General features: G+C 44.5%; 1 protein-coding gene across 4 annotated transcripts in view; it reads left to right on the top strand.

The window, feature by feature from the left end:
- Positions 1–21,075, top strand: part of ccdc85cb (coiled-coil domain containing 85C, b) — an 81,082-nt gene that overhangs the window by 37,713 nt on the left and 22,294 nt on the right. For all 4 annotated transcript variants that reach the window (XM_033649366.2, XM_033649365.2, XM_033649364.2 and 1 more), the window contains exon 2: positions 20,032–20,111. In XM_033649366.2, coding sequence (XP_033505257.1) covers positions 20,032–20,111 — 80 coding nt within the window. The remainder of the gene's footprint in view (positions 1–20,031; positions 20,112–21,075) is intronic.

The raw sequence follows: 21,075 nt of genomic DNA, 5'->3' as shown, positions 1-21,075 counted from the left end.
TGTAATGTGAAGCTGCTTCATTCCATGTTTTTACCAATTTAAATCACTGGTTCAGTTTGTTATAGAGAGGAAGAGACCTCTGCGGATAATTCGGCTCCCAGTAAAAATACCTCTTGTACAGTGCTAGGGGTAACACGTTACAGTAATATATTATGTTTTAGCAGTACTAGAGTAATATAATGCCTTATCAACAGGATTTCAGGCAATAATATTACGTTAACAACTGTTAAATGTTGTCATTTTTCATTCATCCTCGCTGATCCACACCACTCCACTGCCATCAGTGTGCCACCAGAAAAAAACATCCACGCAATGTTGTTGCGTCTTGTCATGTCGTTCATTATATGCTACCTTATAGAAGGGTGCCGTTCTGCTTTTGCATCCTAAGGCTGCCTGAAAGCTGGCCTCCATTTTGTTTTGTCCTCATCCCAGTGATCAGCACATCTGGGTGATGTTAGTATATGTTGGATGTGTTTCTATTCACATCTCCTACAATTGCAGGGCAAAGCTGATACACAGTCCTGTTCTTATGCATAAGGGGGTGATCACACAGAAATGAGACGCTAGAGACGTGGACGCTTCAAAGATGCTTGAAAAGCTGAAAGCGCTTATTCAATGCGTGCTAGCTACTGCCGTCTGACACTCAAAAAGTTGAAAATATTTTAAATTTTCAGCATATATGCACGTCTAAAAATGTGCGTCTAAAAAGAAGCATCTACAAAAACGCGCGTCTAAAAAGAAGCATCTACAAAAACGCCCGTCTAAAAAGAAGCGTCTACGAAAACGCCCATCTACGAAAACCCCCGTCTAAAAAGAAGCGTCTACGAAAATGCCCGTCTAAAAAGAAGCGTCTATGAAAACGCCCGTCTAAAAAGAAGCGTCTACGAAAACGCCCGTCTACAAAAACGCCCGTCTAAAAAGAAGCGTCTACGAAAAAGCCCGTCTAAAAAGAAGCATCTACGAAAACGCCCATCTACGAAAACCCCCGTCTAAAAAGAAGCGTCTACGAAAATGCCCGTCTAAAAAGAAGCGTCTATGAAAACGCCCGTCTAAAAAGAAGCGTCTACGAAAACGCCCGTCTACAAAAACGCCCGTCTAAAAAGAAGCGTCTACGAAAAAGCCCGTCTAAAAAGAAGCATCTACGAAAACGCCCATCTACGAAAACCACCGTCTAAAAAGAAGCGTCTACGAAAATGCCCGTCTAAAAAGAAGCGTCTATGAAAACGCCCGTCTAAAAAGAAGCGTCTACGAAAACGCCCGTCTACAAAAACGCCCGTCTAAAAAGAAGCGTCTACGAAAAAGCCCGTCTAAAAAGAAGCGTCTACGAAAACGCCCATCTACGAAAACCCCCGTCTAAAAAGAAGCGTCTACGAAAATGCCCGTCTAAAAAGAAGCGTCTATGAAAACGCCCGTCTAAAAAGAAGCGTCTACGAAAACGTCCGTCTACAAAAACGCCCGTCTAAAAAGAAGCGTCTACGAAAAAGCCCGTCTAAAAAGAAGCGTCTACGAAAACGCCCATCTACGAAAACCCCCGTCTAAAAAGAAGCGTCTACGAAAATGCCCGTCTAAAAAGAAGCGTCTATGAAAACGCCCGTCTAAAAAGAAGCGTCTACGAAAACACCCGTCTACAAAAACGCCCGTCTAAAAAGAAGCGTCTACGAAAAAGCCCGTCTAAAAGAAGCGTCTACGAAAACGCCCATCTACGAAAACCCCCGTCTAAAAAGAAGCGTCTACGAAAATGCCCGTCTAAAAAGAAGCGTCTATGAAAACGCCCGTCTAAAAAGAAGCGTCTACGAAAACGCCCGTCTACAAAAACGCCCGTCTACAAAAACGCCCGTCTAAAAAGAAGCGTCTACGAAAAAGCCCGTCTAAAAAGAAGCGTCTACGAAAACGCCCATCTACGAAAACCCCCATCTAAAAAGAAGCGTCTACGAAAATGCCCGTCTAAAAAGAAGCGTCTATGAAAACGCCCGTCTAAAAAGAAGCGTCTACGAAAACGCCCGTCTACAAGAACGCCCGTCTAAAAAGAAGCGTCTACGAAAAAGCCCATCTAAAAAGAAGCGTCTACGAAAACGCCCCATCTACAAAAACGCCCGTCTAAAAAGAAGCGTCTACGAAAATGCCCGTCTAAAAAGAAGCGTCTACGAAAACGCCCGTCTACAAGAACGCCCGTCTAAAAAGAAGCGTCTACGAAAAAGCCCATCTAAAAAGAAGCGTCTACGAAAACGCCCCATCTACAAAAACGCCCGTCTAAAAAGAAGCGTCTACGAAAATGCCCGTCTAAAAAGAAGTGTCTACGAAAATGCCCGTCTAAAAAGAAGTGTCTATGAAAACGCCCATCTACAAAAACACCTGTCTAAAAAGAAGCGTCTACAAAAACGCCCGTCTAAAAAGAAGCATCTACGGAAATACCTGTCTAAAAAGAAGCGTCTACGAAAAAGCCCGTCTAAAAAGAAGCATCTACGAAAATGCCCATCTACAAAAATGCCCATCTAAAAAAAAAGCGTCTACGAAAATGCCTGTCTAAAAAGAAGCATCTACAAAAACGCCCATCTAAAAAGAAACGTCTATGAAAACGCCCATCTACAAAAACACCCGTCTAAAAAGAAGCGTCTACAAAAAAGCCTGTCTAAAAAGAAGTGTCTACGAAAACGCCCATCTACAAAAACACCCGTCTAAAAAGAAGCGTCTACGAAAACGCCCATCTACAAAAACGCCCGTCTAAAAAGAAGCGTCTACGAAAATGCCCGTCTAAAAAGAAGTGTCTACGAAAACGCCCATCTACAAAAACACCCGTCTAAAAAGAAGCGTCTACGAAAACGCCCATCTACAAAAATACCCATCTAAAAAAAAGCGTCTACAAAAACGCCCGTCTAAAAAGAAGCATCTACAAAAATGCTCGTATTGATACGGTATTGATTTCTAGTCTATATAATTGCTCTATATCATCACACTATCATTAATATAAGCAGGGATTTAAATGCAAAGTAGTAACCACTGTATGTGAAGGCATGAATGGGTCAGACCTGCAGCACTGGATTTGAAATGAACCATAATAAACTGAACGCAAAAGTAGAGTAATAAGTAACTCATTCTACACAGAGAGTAATATTGTAAAGTAACTAGTAATATGTAATATATTACATTTTGAGAGTGTTTTTACCAGTTTAAATCACCTGGTCTGTTTGTTCTGGAGAGGAAGAGACCTCTGTGGATAATTTGACTCCCAGTAAAAACCTCCTGAACACTGACGGAATTCGAACCAGGAGAAGTTTCAGCTGGTTGCAATCTGCAGTCCTCACCACTACTTGCATCCTCCTAAATCTTGCACACAGCTCCTTTAACATTTAGTTTAATTTCCATCTGAGGTTTTTCCCTACCAGAGTAATTTATGGGTTGCATGTTGTCACAGGTTTGTTTAGACATTAAATCAACCAAAACACTGGAGCAGGATCGACGTTGTCAACACACAAATTAACAAGCAGAGCCACGAGTTGAATCTTGCCTGCTCTCCCTCCTCTCTCCCATTAGCATCAGAATGAAATCAGAGGCGGCTATTATTCATGTAAACAGTAATGAAACCACCAGATGATGTCACTGGAAAGAAAAGGTTATTCTGGCTGGACCCCGGTTTGCAGAACGCATCGCGGCAGATGGGATTCTCAGAGGCCGATAATAAAGGGGTTTCAGGGTTATACTTACTGAAGGAACGCTCTCTGTATTTACCATCTAACTGCTCGCTCCTCACTCTGCTTACATAAGCACAAGGTTCGCCAGCTCAGCAGTCAGTCAGACGGGCTGTTGAAGGAACGGGGAGGTATGCAGATTTATGCAAATGGGGTTGCCATGGGGTTTGCGGTGGTGAAACCGTGGTAACAGGGAGAGGAATGAGGTTAAAGAGGGCCATGGGCTCCGGGAGGACGTTCTCTACCCACAATGCCCTCTGGTGTTTGTTTACACACTGCGGTGGGTTCTGGGTTGTGCGAGGTAAAGCCAGCCATCTTTTAAGCCTCTTCTGCAAAGCCTTTCATGGACACTGTGGGGTATCATGTTGATGACATCCAGACGCTCACAGGCAACATGTGTGTGTGTGTGCGTCAAGTGAAAATTGCTGTTTTAGTTGAAATTTTCCAAGTAAATATTCTTAATTCCTGTTCGCAGAAGACAAGTAATCACCACAGCAAATCATGCCGTCTAAACAGCCATACGACGCTGTCATTTAAACAGAAGGGACTTTGCAGCTTTGTGTGTTTAAAACAAATAAAGGATGAACGCTGCGGCTCTGTAATTCCACAGTGATTTGCCTCCATGTTTTTCTACGCAAGCAGAAAATCCTACCTGGTCGACTGAGCCAGAGGAATGTTGTGATCCACCCCGAAATCAGTCAGCAGTTGTGACCTTTGACTTTCAGTGTCAGGGGCCACAAGGGTCCCCGAGTGTGACGTAGCACAAAGCTTTGTAGGTCTGAACAGGAGACACTTTTCACTGCAGAGAGTCTCAGTACACCCGAACCAGACGGCTTCATGGACTCTAAACTAGTTTCCACTGCAAAAAGTGAAATCCGAGTGAGAATTTCACTTGTTTTTTGTCCTTAATAAGATGTTATAACTTGTTCCTGAGATTTTATGACTGGTTCTGAGTAGGGCTGCTCCCAACAAAGAATTTTGCTAGTCAGCCAATCGTCGTCATTTAGGGCCATCAGTGGACCAGTCTCCCGCATGTTTCTGATATGAATGTAATGATTAAATGATATATTTTGGTGGTTTGAGTTGAAGGTGTGAGAAAGAATAGTATCAGTAACATTGTTAACACTATGCTACATTACAGAGAAATACAAAACCGTACTAATGAACCTTCATTAATATAGGCCTATATTTTATCTCCAAGTGCACGTCACACACTGAGCGAGCCGCCTGTTAATGACGCTGTGGGCTAATGGGCATGTAGCTACTTCCATGTTTCAGATGATACGTCATGTTTGTAGTCGACCAATGAAGATGAGTTTACATATCACCTTGGGTTCATCCTTCACCTTCTCAAAATGATCCCACACTTTGGATTTCCAGCCCGACATGTTATTAACTAGCCTGTGGAATAACCGCAGGTACCAGCCCTGGAAATTAACCTGATGAGGACACTTCCTGTCTGTCCTTTCAAATTAAAGTCACACATGGTCCAGTCATATAGGTTTGGATTTATTTTGACAAGGTGTAGCTCCTTTGCAGCTTTCTTTTTCTGCGACTAAGCGACCAATTAAATCTTGCTGACTTATAAACTCTCTGGTCAACTAACCATTGTGTTTTATCCAGGGACATAGTTCATACCACTTTGATGCTTCGTGGAACATTGTCGTCAGCTGTGCGTAACGCTTTCCTTGATCTTTATCTTGATGGAACTTTACCTTTAGTACAGATATTTTTACTTGGCCCAAAAAACTAGAAAAAGAGAGATGACTGGTTGCTCTGTATATACAAATTTACATCAAAATCTTGTGTCAGGTGCTCGTGGAGAATGGGAACCTACAGGACTGACAGGAGGGCGATCCAGGCACTCTGAAAAAATATAGAAAAACAAGGAAAGGAAATATTAAAAAGCCTTTAAAGAGCCAACAAGTTTCGACCACTGCAGGTGTTCGAAATTTTACTTCTCTGATCTGTTGGCAGATAATTTTCCCCTGATTTTACTTGTTTTTTAGAGCTGACTTTTTGTAGCGTACTGACAGTTTTTACCCAGACACTCAGCCTCACTGTTGCATTATTAATACTTAAGCTCCAGATTATATTCACATGCTGATCACAGAGGTGAAAGATGGTTAAGAAAGGTCATCTGCAGCATAACACAACATGTACGACTGGTTTCCTGGAGATAAACAATAGCCCACAGCCGGTCCATCTCCAAATGTCACTAATCTGTCCTGCTTTGTTTCTCAGTGAATCGCCACCGCATGCACACACGGACAGTAATTATGGGTGTGGACCGAATATAAGCCCCCAGCTTTGATTTCATGGGATTAAACCCAACTGGCTGCCAGATTGCCATTCTTCTAGCCTAATCAAAAGATTAGGGGCGCGGGGCACGAGCTTTGCAAGTGGCCCAATCATCCAAACAAATAAACTGTGGCACTCATGTTCGATTGTTTTCTTCAAGCTGTGAATATTTTTGTCATTGTCACACTCAAAATGTCCAACACCCTTCCCCCTTCACATAATGAGTGTTATTTATAAATCACGTCCACACATTAACACACATAATTACAGACGCACATCACACATCCACAAACACATCTCCAGTCAGCCGCACACAGCTGCAGGCGTGCGAAGGCGTCCGCTGACCCTGCAGAGGGTGGTGACGGCGAGCCGAGGAGACAGGGGAGGGACGCATCACTTTGCCGGACAGGATGTGTGACAGCAACGAGACGCACGTCCGTGTTACTGTCTGCTGGATCACCTATAAATAAACCAGTTGTCTCTGTTTCTCTGCCGCTGAGGAGGCCGACGGACCGATCGATACCGGCACATGAGAGATTTACTCTGCTCTTCAATTTCCACTCAATAGACGTTAACAACCTTTGGTGCATTAAAGAGCCCCAGCTGACCTGTGAACAGCTGTAATTGACTGCAGTGGGTGTAATTACACACACAGCACGCTGTGGTTATTGTGGCTGATCAGATTAAGTCAACAGTGATTCTTCATCAGCGTCTCTCGTTTGATCCTGATTGATTGATTTATGTTGGAAATATGAGAGGAAACGAGGGTCATCCTGGAGGCTGGCAGCAGGAAGCAAGTGAGCACTTACTCTGTAATGAGTTTACACCAAACTGAGAATGTTTCCTACTGACTGAAGAAGGATTTATACTGCCTGTGTGTGACACCAGGTCCAAGTTCTGTGGCTGTCTGGTGTCACGATCAGGCCCACACCTTCATTAACCTCATCAAGCTGCTGGTGTTTGTAGCAGATTGTAAATACGCTCATTGCAAGAATTTAAAAAACATGCCAGCGTCATGGCAGAGCTGTCGCTGCAGCTGCACTCGTCATTGTCTTCCCTGTGTTGTTGTTCTTTATGTTTTGTGTTGTCCTGTGATAGTCTACAGACCTGTCCAGGGTGTAGTCCGCCTCAACCTCCTCCAGTACCAATGAAATTCCACTTTTCTTGATAGCCAGATTGATACCATGGTAAAACAGAAACAAAACAATAAATCCCATATACTTTAACATACCCTTCTTTATTAAAAACATTTGAATTAAATTTTAATATTATTATTAATCCCATTATTATTATTAATCCCATTATTAATCAGCCTGAAACACAAAGTACTAGTATGTGTGGGTTCATGAGAGTTTGTGGGTGAGGAAACAAATATGGCCCTGGGCTGGGAGAGAATTACTACCCAAAGTGAAGGAGTTCAAGTATCTTGAGGTGTTGTTAATGGGTGAGGGTAGAGTGAAGGATGAGATTGATGTGTGGTTTGGCGCGGTGTCTGCAGTGATGCGGGCACTGCGCCAGACTGTCGTTGTGAAGCGAGAGCTGTGCCAGAAGGCTCTCAATTTACCGGTCCATCTAAGTCCCAACATTCACCTGTAGTCATGAGCTCTGGGTAGGGACTGAAAGAATGAGATCGTGGATACAAGCGGCCGAAATCAGTTTCCTCTGAAGGGTGTCTGGGCTCAGCCTTAGAGATAGGGTGAGGAGCTCGGACATCCAGAGGGAGCTCGGAGTAGAGCCGCTGCTTCTTCACGTCAAAAGGGATCAGTTAAGGTGGTTCGGGGATCTGATCAGAATCCTTCTTGGCACCTCTTTTTTAAGGTGTTCTGGGTACGTCCCACTGGTAGGAGGCCCCGGGGCAGACCCAGAACATGCTGGAGGGATTTTATATCTCGTCTGGCCTGGGAACGCCTCGGAGTCCTCTAGGAGGAGCTGGAAAGTGTTGCTGCGGAGAGGGACATCTGGAGTACTTTGCTCTGTGTGCTGTAAATGTAAAAAATGTAACGTATTTATACTCCATTGTTGTTGTTCAGCACTTGTACATGTAAGATGTGATGGTTGGTCCTCGTGGTATTTGTCCCGCCCGCCCTTTCTGAATCGACATGGTACCAAAGTATTGGTATTATCGTTACATCCCCAATTGGTAGACAGTCCATAGGGACTTGGGCTGGGAACCGGAGGGTCGCCTGTTCAAGTCCCTGTCCGGACCAAAAATAGAGCGTGGACTGGTAGCTGGAGAGGGGCCAGTTCACCTCCTGGGCACTACCGAGGTGCCCTTGAGCAAGGCACCGAACCCCCCCAGCCGCTCGGGGCGCCTGTCCATGGGCAGCCCCCTCACTCTGACATCTCTCCACTTTGTGCATGTATAGGTCCTATTTGTGCATGTGTGTATTTCGGACCTGTGTGTAATTGACAACGGAGTGAAAAAATTGAATTTCCCCTCAGGGGATTAATAAAGTATATAAATTAACCGACTTATTACTTCAGCTTCACATTCCAAGTCCTGAAAGTTAACTTTTTTGTCAAGGTGCTAATTTAGAAGTTGTTTATGAAGTATACAGAAGATTATTTTTGCCAAAGAGGTGATGATAGTAGACAAAAAACACTGTTTACAACCAATGTATGAGTCTTAAACAGTGAACACACAGCATGTTTATTCAGTATCTGTATGTGGTCAAGGTCCAAGGTCCCCTCACAGCCAAACAGCAGCCTCGTTTCCACTGCACAACCAAACAGAACACAACTATGATACAAAATGGTGTACCAAACATTTAAGTCTCCTCAAGGCAAAATCTCTTCTCCACATGATTTCTCATTTTGCTGTGTGACTTCACCTCAGTGGGAAAATGCCTTCAGTGCCGAGTTAAAGCTGGCTGAGCTGTCCCTGCCTGTTAGTGAGCGCCGCTCAGCCTCGCCGGTGACAGGCGGCAAATGATTAAAAAGCTGATTTCACCTGGTCAATGTTTAAGAGTTGTTGATGCGCCAGAGTCGTCCTTTTGAAGTGTAATCCATTTGGCACTTTAACTCTCACACTGGTCGCTCACCGCGGGTCGTCTATCTTCAAGCAGAAAGTAATACTGCACTGTTATCACACACACAGAGACACACACTTAAAAACATTCACATGCACATGAAAAAACATGTCTTGCTTTCTGCAGCGCGCGCACACACACACACACACACACACACACACACACACAGAGGAGAGTGCGTGGGGAGGTGAGGCGCTCTCTCTCCCTCAGAGCGGGTGCCATGTCTTGTCAGATGGGGTTAGCTCCCCGCCAGCTGATGAGCCAGTCGAGCCTTTGAAGCCCTTCCAGGGGCCCGTGGTTTACGTGCTTGGGTTGCCAGGTTCTGCCATCCCCCTCATTAATGCAGCATGGGTGCCCACTTAACTTGTTCGTCTCTGTTCCTCTGGTCGGATTGCCCTGGCTATGACCGAGCGTTGGGCAGCCAAGCAGAGGAGGCAAACACACACACAAAGACACGCTGGCATGGCACATGCATACACACACGGTTCATACAGTCACATAAGAAAGGTTGCAGGTAGAGATGCGAGTGCGTAGGTGCAGGAGACCCATACAGGCAACACATAACACAAACCTGCCTACACACACAGGCACACATCGTCCTCAGCTCTGCTTCGTTGGTGCAGTCGACTCTGATAGTGGAAAACGTGAGGCTCAAACAATTAGTGGTTAATCACCTGACCGTTAGCTAAACTCCTACCTCGAACATTCAGTCATTTTCCGTAACCGTTTATCCTATTGGGGTCGCGGGGGGGCTGGAGCCTATCCCAGCTGACACTGGGTGAGAGGCAGGGTTCACCCTGGACAGGGCTGACACATAGAGACAGACAACCATTCACACTCACATTCACACCTACAGACAATTTAGAGTCACCAATTAACCTGCATGTCTTTGGACTGTGGGAGGAAGCTGGAGCACCTGGAGGAAACCCACGCTGACACAGGGAGAACATGCAAACTCCACACAGAAGGGCTCCCCTACCCTGGGTTCAAAGTAGGAACCCTCTTGCTGTGAGGCGACAATGCTAACCACTGCAATTTGTCAGTCATGCTATAGCTTAGCCACCGTTAGCATAGCAGGCCTGCCAATCTGTATTCCTCCATATGCCAAAGCAGTGTGCACGGAGCTGTAGGAGAGATATTTGGCACCCAAAGAGTTTGAAGGGTGATGTCTCTTTTAATCACCTTTCTAAGGCCAGAAATATGAGCACAAAAGTGACAGAGATGGTTTAAATCCGTGGTTCCCAACTGGTCCAGCCTCCAGGTCTGGATTTCTCCTTAGTCATTAGTTCAAGGTCCCACAATTGATATATTCAGCATCATACTTGTGTTTGGCCATGTCGTTGAGCTAGTTTGCTGTCTCTGTCAAGTAGCTGTCTGACAGTCCCTCACTCCACAGCAGAAAACAGCACATCAAAATAAAAGCTCTGTGGTGGAAATTTACTGTACTTAAAATAAAGTGTTTTTTTTTTTTTTACCAACTTCACAAGTGAGTCACTTGCAGTCCATTCAGAATGGGCCCACAAACCACTTTTTTAACCATGATCCACCAGCTGGGAACCACTGATTTAAACAGTTTGGTTTGTCTGCTCTAATACAACATGCAAAGGTTAGCATGCCTGGCTGATTTGCTTACCGCCTACAGTAGCAACGTAGCATCACTTCCAAAGCCAAGACACATTTCATGAGCTAACTACTGTATTTTGAGGGGTTGCAGGTTTACAAAATGGCCGACATTGTATGGAAGGTGGTCCTGAATGCTTCTTTAATGTTGGTGTAAGTTTAGTAAAATGTAAGAAGCTCTTTTGGTTGAAATTTACTCCACTGTCAAACATTTCACCCAAGTTAACATTTTAAGTTCCCAAACTCAATGGTTAGTCCTCATCCTTTTCTCTTGTAAAAGTGAATACTGTGTAACTTAGTTCTCTTTTTTAAATGAGTCAGCTGGAAACATTAGAAAGTCAGTTGAAGATAGTGTTTTCATCCAACTCTCAAAGTTAGCGTTAATTAGCTAGCTAGCTAACACTGATAAAATCTGCTAATGGTTGTCATTTCAGGCTAGAAATGGGGCCACTGGCTCGATATCTACCTTTGTGATAGGGTAGCCACTGTTGTTGTGAATTCCATGTGTGCAGAATGGACATTTTGACACGAAGAGAAATTAAGAGGTGCAAGAACTTGAAGCTGATTTACAGTTGTACATCTAAAGCCCACTTCAGTGATGAGACAAAACCGTTTTAGATCGTTGTAGAGAAAAGTTGCAGCAGTGTGAACTGGCCAGTCTGAGCTCGACTCAAGCCAGCTGATGGTGTCACGTACAAGTCTGCTGATGAAATCGCTGATGCCTGGTTTTAGAACGTAGAGCTCGTCACCTGTTTCTACAGCCAATTTGCCTGTAGAGAAGTCCGCTTTTTGAGTTATTTATCAGACAGATTTGCCAACATTTGGTCGAAGTTTAATATTTTGAGCATCAGACAAAACAATCAACTTGAAGCATCACAGCTAGCTGATTGTGACGGGTGTTTTTCTGTATTCTCTAACATTTTATGCACTAAACAATCATAAAATAATCAGCAGGTTAATCAGTAATGTGTAATTCAGTTCCCTCAAACCCCGCCTCTATCCTCCTTTGTTTCTTTCTCTGTCTTCACGTCCCTTTTCCGTTTGTTTTTCTTCTTTCCCTCCTTTTTAAAGTGAACCTGAGTGAAAATCAGATTTTTCAAGAGATTGTCGAAGTTGCTGGATGATGGAGGCGTTTCTCTGGGATAAATTAGACCTTCTGTAGACGGTGAGGTCAGATTTCATGGAGCTTGCTGTAGTTGGGTGTTGGTGCAGAGAACGCAGAGAGAGACTGTTTAAACTGTTTCTGCTCTTTCTTCAACATCTTGAGGTAATTGACCGAACCTCCCGCCTTGAGCACACACACACACACACACACACACACACACACACACGCACACATATACAGTATAATCACAGACGGGTTTAAAAAATCCCCTTTCTCGCACAAACCCTCTCGTTTGCTCTCCCACACACACACACACAGTCAGCCAGTTTAGACACCCATGCAACCCACATGAATTCCCTATCTTACGAATGCTGCACATGAGCACTCATTCATTCTCTGCACACACACACACACACACACACACACACACCGCTGTGAGAATATCCATGTCTCTGTGCTAAAACACTGCGATGCAGCTGTGAATAGGAGATGAAAGCCGGAGCCGAGCCAGGAATAATAAAAGCAGAGTGATTTCAATTCACTGCAGGCTTCTATGGGCCGTGGGATCTGACTGGAAAACATAAGGGAAGCCTGGTCCTTTATAACCGTACAGTTTTACCAAAGCTACTTTGATGTAGCGAAGACCTCGGTGTCAACAGCGCGGAGGCTGCTTTCTGCTCTAATTATAACACTCCCGTCAGTATCATCTGTACATTGGTGCACGTGCAGTCTAATTTTAACACCAGCCATCCTAATTCCTGCAGCACCTCTTTAACATCAGGCCTGGCTCTGCCAACAATATGGTTGTGTAATCGCGTACTTCTGTATTTTGAGTGCATAAGTGCGTTCACACTGAGAATTATGGAAAAATGCAGTGCACTATGAGTACCCGGATGGTGCACTCAAAACGGTCAAGAAGTTGAGTGTGGAGCTATGGACACTTCTCGCCCTCAATGGTGCCATCTTGGCTACGTAGCGGAAGGAGAAGGACAATAGCAGCCGAGGACTGTGCGACCGTCGCTGCATTGTACATTGTAAGCACCACTATACTGTTGTCGGGTATAAGCCAGCAGTATGTTTGTTGGGTTAATTTAGCAGTCTGTAATGATTTGGTACCGCGAACGATAACGCGAATGCTAATGGTAGTTTGCTAACTAGCTAATTTGCGGTCGTCATTTCCGGTGAATGCACAACGGCCGCGTTTGGTTTGAGACAACACTACCTTGTCGAAATTTGTGCACTACACCAATGAGTACATAGTGCACATAGTATACTACATGGAAGTATGTGATTTGAGACACACCATAAGAGACCTAACAACAAATAATATGACCCGATGCTAACCAACGGCCATATCAGCATTAGTCAACACAAAATGAAATAGTTTGTACAATCCCACAACAAACACAGCGTAATGATGATCAAAAGGCCGAGGAGGAAAGCGACCTGCTAGCAGCGTCAGCCCCCGATGTCAAGTGGGCCAAGCCCCCAGATTAGCCAGTCGGCACTGGGCATCTGCACCTGGAGGGAAACAAAGATTTGCATTTATCGGTATAAGTTATCGGCCGAATGAGTTGTTACAATGCACATCGAATACCAGAAAAAAATCCAATATCGTGCATCCCTAATCTCCACAGGTAGACAATAACCTTATATTTTTAGATTCATGAATTGTACCAGAATTCACAAATTTGTCGGATATTACCACCGACATTCCTGTGATCGATGGCCAATGGATCATGGATCATGTCGATGGCCAAGTGGTGCTGTACCATCCAGGCTTGCACCTTATTTTCTATTCGTTGGTGATGCTAAATTGTGATTATGTGATTGTACCACTGATCGTTACTGTATTGTGTCATTTTGACGACGACTCGATGGTTTTTTTTAGTGACCGTGGCACGTGCAGGAAACGGATACTTGTAAAACTCCGTCTCGGGTGAAGACATATAGAAACTCTGTTTTCAGAGTGAAGACAGAAAATAACGTTCCTGACTCGTAATGTCGGAGGGCATGTAGGTACGAGCTGTCACAAACGAGGTAACGTTTCATGCAAACATGAACGTGGTCAAAATAGAGCTGGAAATGACTTTGCCTTTTAGCACGCTTAATTCCTTCGTCGGCGTCAACGGGTTTGATGAGCAGGTTTTTGATTAGATCCCTGAAATAAGGTGTGTGGTCGCCGAAGAGTTCCTTCAAAAATACCCTTGTACGTGTGGACGAAGTTCTTCAGCTGTTTTGATGAAGAAGAGTTGTGCTTCATTCCAAGTGGCTGTAAAACTATCTGAAAACATGTAAACAATGTGATGCTGAGTTACTGTGGCGTGGTGCAGAAGCAAAACGAGCTGTGGGAGCAAATGGGGACAGCATGTCTGAAGCACAGTGGGACACAAAGACGAACCAGTCGAGGTCATGACCTTTAGATTGCACCAAGTTTTTGGGAGCTTGGCTTTCTGTTTAACGAATCAGGTAAAAGTAATAAGAAAATAAGCCCCACTTAAAAAAGCTGACTGAACAGCTGTGGACTTTTTAAGAGCGGAAAAGCAACACAATGGATGGAGAAGTTAAAGCAGACAATAAAACTGAGACAGAGGGAAACGGGGGAGTGGAGCAGAGTTGAGGAGGGAGTGGCCGCTGGAACTGGGTCACAGCGGCACTGACGTGATGCAAAGTGACGTGCAGAGAGGGGGACGGACTCGCGCCACTGTCTGCGTCACCTTTTGTCCTGCACACACACTCACACTCACACATAAAGATGCATCTGCTGAATTCATTGGGTAAACAACACTTGTGCAGAGGTAAAAATAGCTCACGTGTGCTGTGTAAGGACAAGGTTCCCCCGTCTCTTCACGTCTCTGTGTCTCTGTATCATTCACTGCTTAGATGGACACTTTTACTCTCCCACTTCACAGCAGCCTGTACTCACTTTATCAGCTCTTAAGAGATCGCGTTCAGGTTATGCATAAGTAATACCGGCCTCTCCCAGGGTGCTTGTTGTGTACAAAAGAGTCGATGCGGAGCTGAGCTTTGCAGGATAATTATTTTGGCTCGGCTATGCGATCCCTGTATGATCTGTAGCTTTCTCCTGCAGCCTCGTGGAGGAGCAGCAGCAGCGAGGAGCCGGAGGGATGGAGGGGATAAAAGGATGGAGGAGTGGCAGGGGAGCCAGGGAACAGTTTAATTGCCTGACCCCTCTCCCACCAGGATGACTCTGTGGAGCCGGGTGTTAAAGAGAGGGTGACGGCTGGAGTCTCCCTGCAGATCCCCGCGGCTCTGTGCGTGTGTACTGTACAGTGTGTGTGTGTGCGTTTTGTGCATGATGTGCGAATCTTCCCACGGCAGCTCTGCACATATTTAAGCAGGACCTCTTAATCATGTCATGTGTGATGCTGGAGTGATGCGCTCCCAGATTTAACCCCCTACAACACATCAAAGGCTTACAGATGGGGGGCGGAGGGGGAGACGGCGCTGTGGCGTGTGAAGGCTCGTGACGGAGGGATTCCTCACTTGAGGCAGATAAAATAAGCCTCAGCTATAGATCAATATTTATCTTTGATTGCTTATCTTGATTTCTGTTTAATGTGCTCTAAGGAGATCAAATTAAGCCCGACAGACTCTGATGACTTTTGAGTTTATTGGATTACTGACGGCGAGATCTCAATCTCTGAATACACACACCACTGAGGAAAATAAAACATTCATTCCCCCCCCCCCCATCACCACCATCTCTATCTGAGCCGTCTCTCTTTGTTGTTGTGCTGGTGGTGACTGACGACTGAGGAACCTTCATCCTAATCGGCTTGAGATCTGGCCGCAGGTCAGGCCAGCAGATGAGTCCAGATTAGAGGGGTCACAAGGCAGGAAGAGAGGATTACCAGCTCTGCTCGCTGCAGCCTCCTCTTCTAACTGTCGTCTAACGGGCCAACTCACAGCACTGTCTGCACCGGACCCTCGTAAACAGTGGAGGGGCTGGACATAGATCAGGCTGCGGGTCCTGCTGGGGCGACTGTCACTCACCCGTGTTTACTGTCACGTCTATGGAGAAGGATCAGTTCAGTGCATGTGAAAGCAAACTTGATTTTTAGTTTCATATTAAAGACTTTGCACATTCAATAACTGCTACTCCTACTCGTCCAATCTGTTTGGAAATAGATGAGGGTGTGGACCTCAAGAGTTCAGAGAGGTACAGAGGAGCTTGGTTGTCGATGGCCTTAAAGGTGAAGAGTCAGACTGCTTACTGCTGAATTACAGCTCACAACACTCACAGCACTCACGGCTGACGCAGCTCTGGTGGAGTGTTTTGCTGGCTAGTGAAACGTCCTGGCGCAGACTACGTACTGGAGTTTACCAACCTGTCTCTCATATGGCATTTGAAGATAATTGCAAGCATGGCCGCTCTCAGCTTTCAATGTCCATGTTCGCCATGTCTCGTTGCCGAAAATTTAACATCGATTTTATCATAGTTTTTATTATCAAGATCTGTTTTTAGTTCGTCATTGTTTAGTTTTTTTCATGGAAAGAAGATGTTATGTGTCTCTGTTTGTACTTCGTAACTTTTTCATTTTGCTGCCCATCTTGACCAGGACTCCCTGGTAGTGGAAATATCAGATGTCTTTGTGACCTTTCTGGTTAAATAAAAGATAAATTTAAAAAATGAAATCATCCTCTACCATGTTATTGAATTAAAGCTGGCAAGTTTTAATTGTACTAATGATATAGAGCATTTGGACTGAGGTTGAAGTGAGAGGGCAGGCTGAGAGAGTACAAAGTGTGCATGTCTGAATATCCCTTATTCATGTGTCATCTGAAACATAAGTCAGACTTAAGGTGTAAAACGCCCTTTAGAAAAGCTTGTATTGACAAATACATCAATCTCAGGCAGAAATCTGGCTACATGTGGTTTCTCTAATTTATTACACTGGTTGTGGAAACTGTGTTTGTTGTTAAGGTGTTGCAGAAAACTGATCACAACCTGCTATCTCACCTCTTTTTAGACACACTGTATGTTCACCTGTGTGTGAAACAAGGATGCCTCTATCATCTCTGACTGTCTGTCATTGAAAACCTTCTGAGTCCAGGCTGCACTGTGTTTTTAATATTAGATTTCTGCAGAACAGCGCCCCCTGGTTGCAAAGTGCAGACCAACAGCGTTGCATGAACAACAGTAGCGGGTTAGACTTGTTAGGCTGAGTTATAAACAACTGTAAACAAACTAAGGTCAGAGCTTCCTCACTGATGCAACGCGCTGTGATTATACGTGTGCTGTACCCTTCAGCGATGGCTTCTCATCTGCATCTCAACTCGGCCCAGCATATTCATCAGCAGCCTCCCCACCGGCTTTGTTAGACCTCCCTCTCCTCGCTCTGCCTCTCTGTGCTTCCACTTAGAAAACAAAATAAAATAAAGCTGTGTGCGCAGTGGCGGTGGTGTGCTGCCGGAGCGCGCTTCCTGTGCGTTCCTCGGCTTTGATCCCACTGTAAATTAAACATGCCTTTTTAGATAACAGGCTCGGTGCCACCTACTGAGTCAAACTGCACCTCCACGCTGCACACGGCTCCTGTCCCCCGTTTGAACTCGGCCCAGTTGATTCATGTTAACGCAGGAATAACAGTGGAGGGAATCCCTGCAGAGCAATTAGGCCACAGTTATGTTTTGTTGTCAGGTGTATATGGAGAAGAGACAGTTTTTAATCTCAAATATGACGTTAATGTGTGTGTGTGGTGATGAATGAGTGGCGCAGCAGCATGTGGGCCAAACTGGGAGGTGGCCCTGGTCCAGTATGAGGTCAGAAGTTAGGTCAAGCACTGCTAATCTGGGTGGGAACGCTCAGTGCTTGACCCCTGACATCAGGAGTCGACTAGGTTTTTTTAGCACATGAGGGCTTTGTGTGAAGTTCTGCACATGGTGGACGGATTCACAGAATAAAACTTGGAGTTAACAGTTTTACTAAAAGCTAACAGGGTTAAATTTAGGGCCATTAATGTGAGGATTTGCAGCTTTTTTTTACTGTTGGTTGCTCAAAACACGCAATTTGTCGATGATGATCAGCATTTTTTCACTGCTTTTATGACATTTTTTAGCCCAAAATAATGAATTCATTATTAAAAATCAGACAGATTGATTGATTCTAACATTATCTGTTACTTGCAACCCTACCAGGATTATTTCTCTGACACTTACAGGGCTGCACAGTGTATCTCGGCCTATTTCGAGCATATTTATGTGTGTACATTACCTGTTTTTATTGTCTGTACCGAGGGTACGTACAGAGTTTGGTGAGCAACCATTTATGTTTGGAGCTCTCTTCTGCAGACGGAGTTTAAGTTGCACTCGTTGGTTCCTCTCAGTCGTGTCAAAGCTCTGCTGCAGGATATTTGTACACAGTCCTCTATACGCCAGTGTCAGGGTGTATCTTAGCTGGTCTTTGTAATCATTTGCGTTTTTATGGTTCACTTGTACATATCAACGTACTTTTTGGCTTTTCTTTCTATTAATCTCATTTTGTGTTTCATATTGCTTGTTTTGGAACTGTATATATGTTTTAGAGTGCCCAACTATACATAAAGCTTTAGTCTTGTTTATCGTTTGATGACTCTTTTAGAGTGAAAAGATTTATTAGTTGTAAAGTGACAGGTAAAATGAAAATGACAGTAATGTTAGTTGCAGCAGAGCCTCTCATTTTCATTTACCTGCTGATACTTAGACTACATGTCAACATGTCGTGGAGTAGGGGTGTATGAAAATATCGACACACTTGATTGGGAACTGCCCATTGGTCCGACAGCCCATTGGTCCGACCATATTAAACCCATTGTTCCAAAGTCCTTTCCGAAATCATTATGATGCCCTGTGGTTATGGTCTGGTTAGGTTTAGGCACAAAAACCACTTGGTTAGGGTCAGGAAAAGATCATGGTGTGGGTTAAAATGAAAAAGAAAGTGACAAACACATAAGCTGTGAGCCTGCTTCGCCTCAAGCCTTTCCCAGCTGACCCAGAGCCGGTCGCGGCGCACCATCAAGGCAGAAATACGCCCGCCGGGAGCTGTTTAGCACCGCGGACCGTCAGACTAATGGGACGTCGGACCAATGGGCTGTCGGACCAATGACATGGACCCCACTTGAGTATCGCAATATCATGTTTTGTGATACCATATTGATTCTCAGAAACACTAAAAAAAAAATTGTAAACAATTCAAAATGGATCATTTGTTTACCTAAAAAAAACCCTGCAAACAATTTTATTGTTTTCGCTGACACCCCTTTCCCACTGCACAAAGAAATAACCAACTACCTAGCTAGCTTACTTCTGACTTTTGTATTCAATGGGAAAAATTACAATCAGCATTCACTCCTGAGACAAATGACGGCAGCTCCGATAATCCCCAAAATGGCAGTGGAAATACCACACCGGGGTGGACGTACTAATTTTAGCCCCTTTGCTGCTGGTATGCAATGACGGCCCACCACAAAATGCCGTCTGTCTCTGTCCAAGCAGCGCTCGAATATCATTGAAGGGGAGACTGATTAAGCAAGAGATATAAAAGAAGTTATCACCCTAACATTATCACTGGCCTCCGTGCTGCTTCACTGTTTACTAACCTGTTTTCCGGTGAGTTTGTTATGTCGAATGTGACACACTAGAAAACAGAAAGGCATCTTCGCCTGCTGTAGAGCCGTGTATACAACACCTGTTTTGAAAAACCTGCATACACACGCTGATTTTGGTGGAAAAAGGCTGTGATGTAAGCAAATGAATCCCCTTACTCACACTGCAAACAGTAGTGCTTTGATGTTGGTTGTTACAAGGACTGTGAGAAATACAAATACAGATCCCACTGTTCTGGCTTTTTTATGCATGTGGTGGTGTGTATGACGATTTTCCTAAAATTAGATCTTAAAAACTCGCAATATATTGAATCGTAACCCCTGTATCATGATGCCAACACAGTCCTATCAGGTATGCTAATTCATAACAAGCAGTTTGTACAACGAACAGTAAAATCAGACGTCTGTGTAAGATCTTGGGTTGCAGAATAATTATTTCAGTTCACATTAAAAGATCCCTGTTCAGTTACAAGATTGTGCACATATGTTTGATTTTAGACCTTCACCGTGACATGAAACCACTCATTTGGAGAACGAGTTCTTGGGTCTCTCAAAGTGCACAGCAGCCTCTCAAGCTCTATGTGGTCCTTTTGCTCCAGTGGTCGCACCTGCCTGTATTTCCTTTGGAGGTCTTTGAAATGCTAATCACTTCTCCTCCTCTCTTTTCTTCTCCGTCTGTGCTCCAGATTCCTCCTCCAACTACATCAGGCAGCTGGAGACTAAAGTGCGGATCCTGGAGGACGATAACAATAAGCTGCTCTCACAGGTGAGGTACACACATACGTGCATTCAGTCACTGCGTATCAGCGCACGACATTTGAACTTGTGCCCTCGCCGAACGGCTCTTGTGCAGCTCTCCAACTGGCCCGAAACATGTTAAGGTGGCTGTGATGAGATAAAGTGGTTTCCTGATGCCTGTGTGAAGCCGCCCCCTCACAACAGCCTGCCCGTTAGTTGGAGAATATGTTTATCCATGTTTAATTCATGGGGAGTCAGTAAGCTTCAGTAGCGAGCAGTGATGTTAGCCCCCGAGGCGAACTGTGGGAGCAGAGGAGAGATGAGAGGAGGAAAAAGGAGGGGAAAGAGGCATTAAGTGACAGTGACAGAGTAAAGCATTTCTCCCAGAGTTGACCTTGCTCTGACTTCTCCCAAATTTGGAGGATGGAGGGCTGAGTGAGTGGAGGTGGGAGTGTTAGAAGGGCGGGGGTGGATGTCTTGGTCTGGTTCACCAGGGGTTCACATGTCAGTCTGCAGAGGTGTGTGTTAAATACACACGACCACAGAAGGTCACGGTGAAACCTTTAACTGAAACATATATTAAAAGTCATATTTGGGGGATCAAGTTGTCGAATGTTGCTCATTAATTATGTAAAAACTCACATTAACATTACATTCATGCATTTCTTTTATATACTGTTTGTTATCTTTCTGTTCTATGATCAGTTCATTTGAATTCAAGTCAGGCTGCAGACAGTCGAGCTGGAATTTCACAGTTTAAATCAAAGCCTTTATTCTTTAAAAAAAAAAAAAAAAGATTTCTCTTTCCCCAATTATCTCCCAGCAGATTCATATGTGGGCAGAGAGTGTAGGCTGGAATCACTGATACGAAACCTAAATGATCCTCATAATTAGCCCTTAAGTGCTACAATTAGGTGCTACACATTGTCTCACAGAAGTCGAGACGTGTAATTTGACCCTGCTGAAGTCGACTAATGGTCCTTGTTCACATT

This window comes from Epinephelus lanceolatus, chromosome 13, assembly GCF_041903045.1.
Source record: "Epinephelus lanceolatus isolate andai-2023 chromosome 13, ASM4190304v1, whole genome shotgun sequence".
NCBI classification, from domain to species: Eukaryota; Metazoa; Chordata; class Actinopteri; order Perciformes; family Serranidae; genus Epinephelus; species Epinephelus lanceolatus.
Note: the sequence above shows the minus strand (reverse complement) of the source record. Positions and strands in the feature narration are given on the sequence as shown.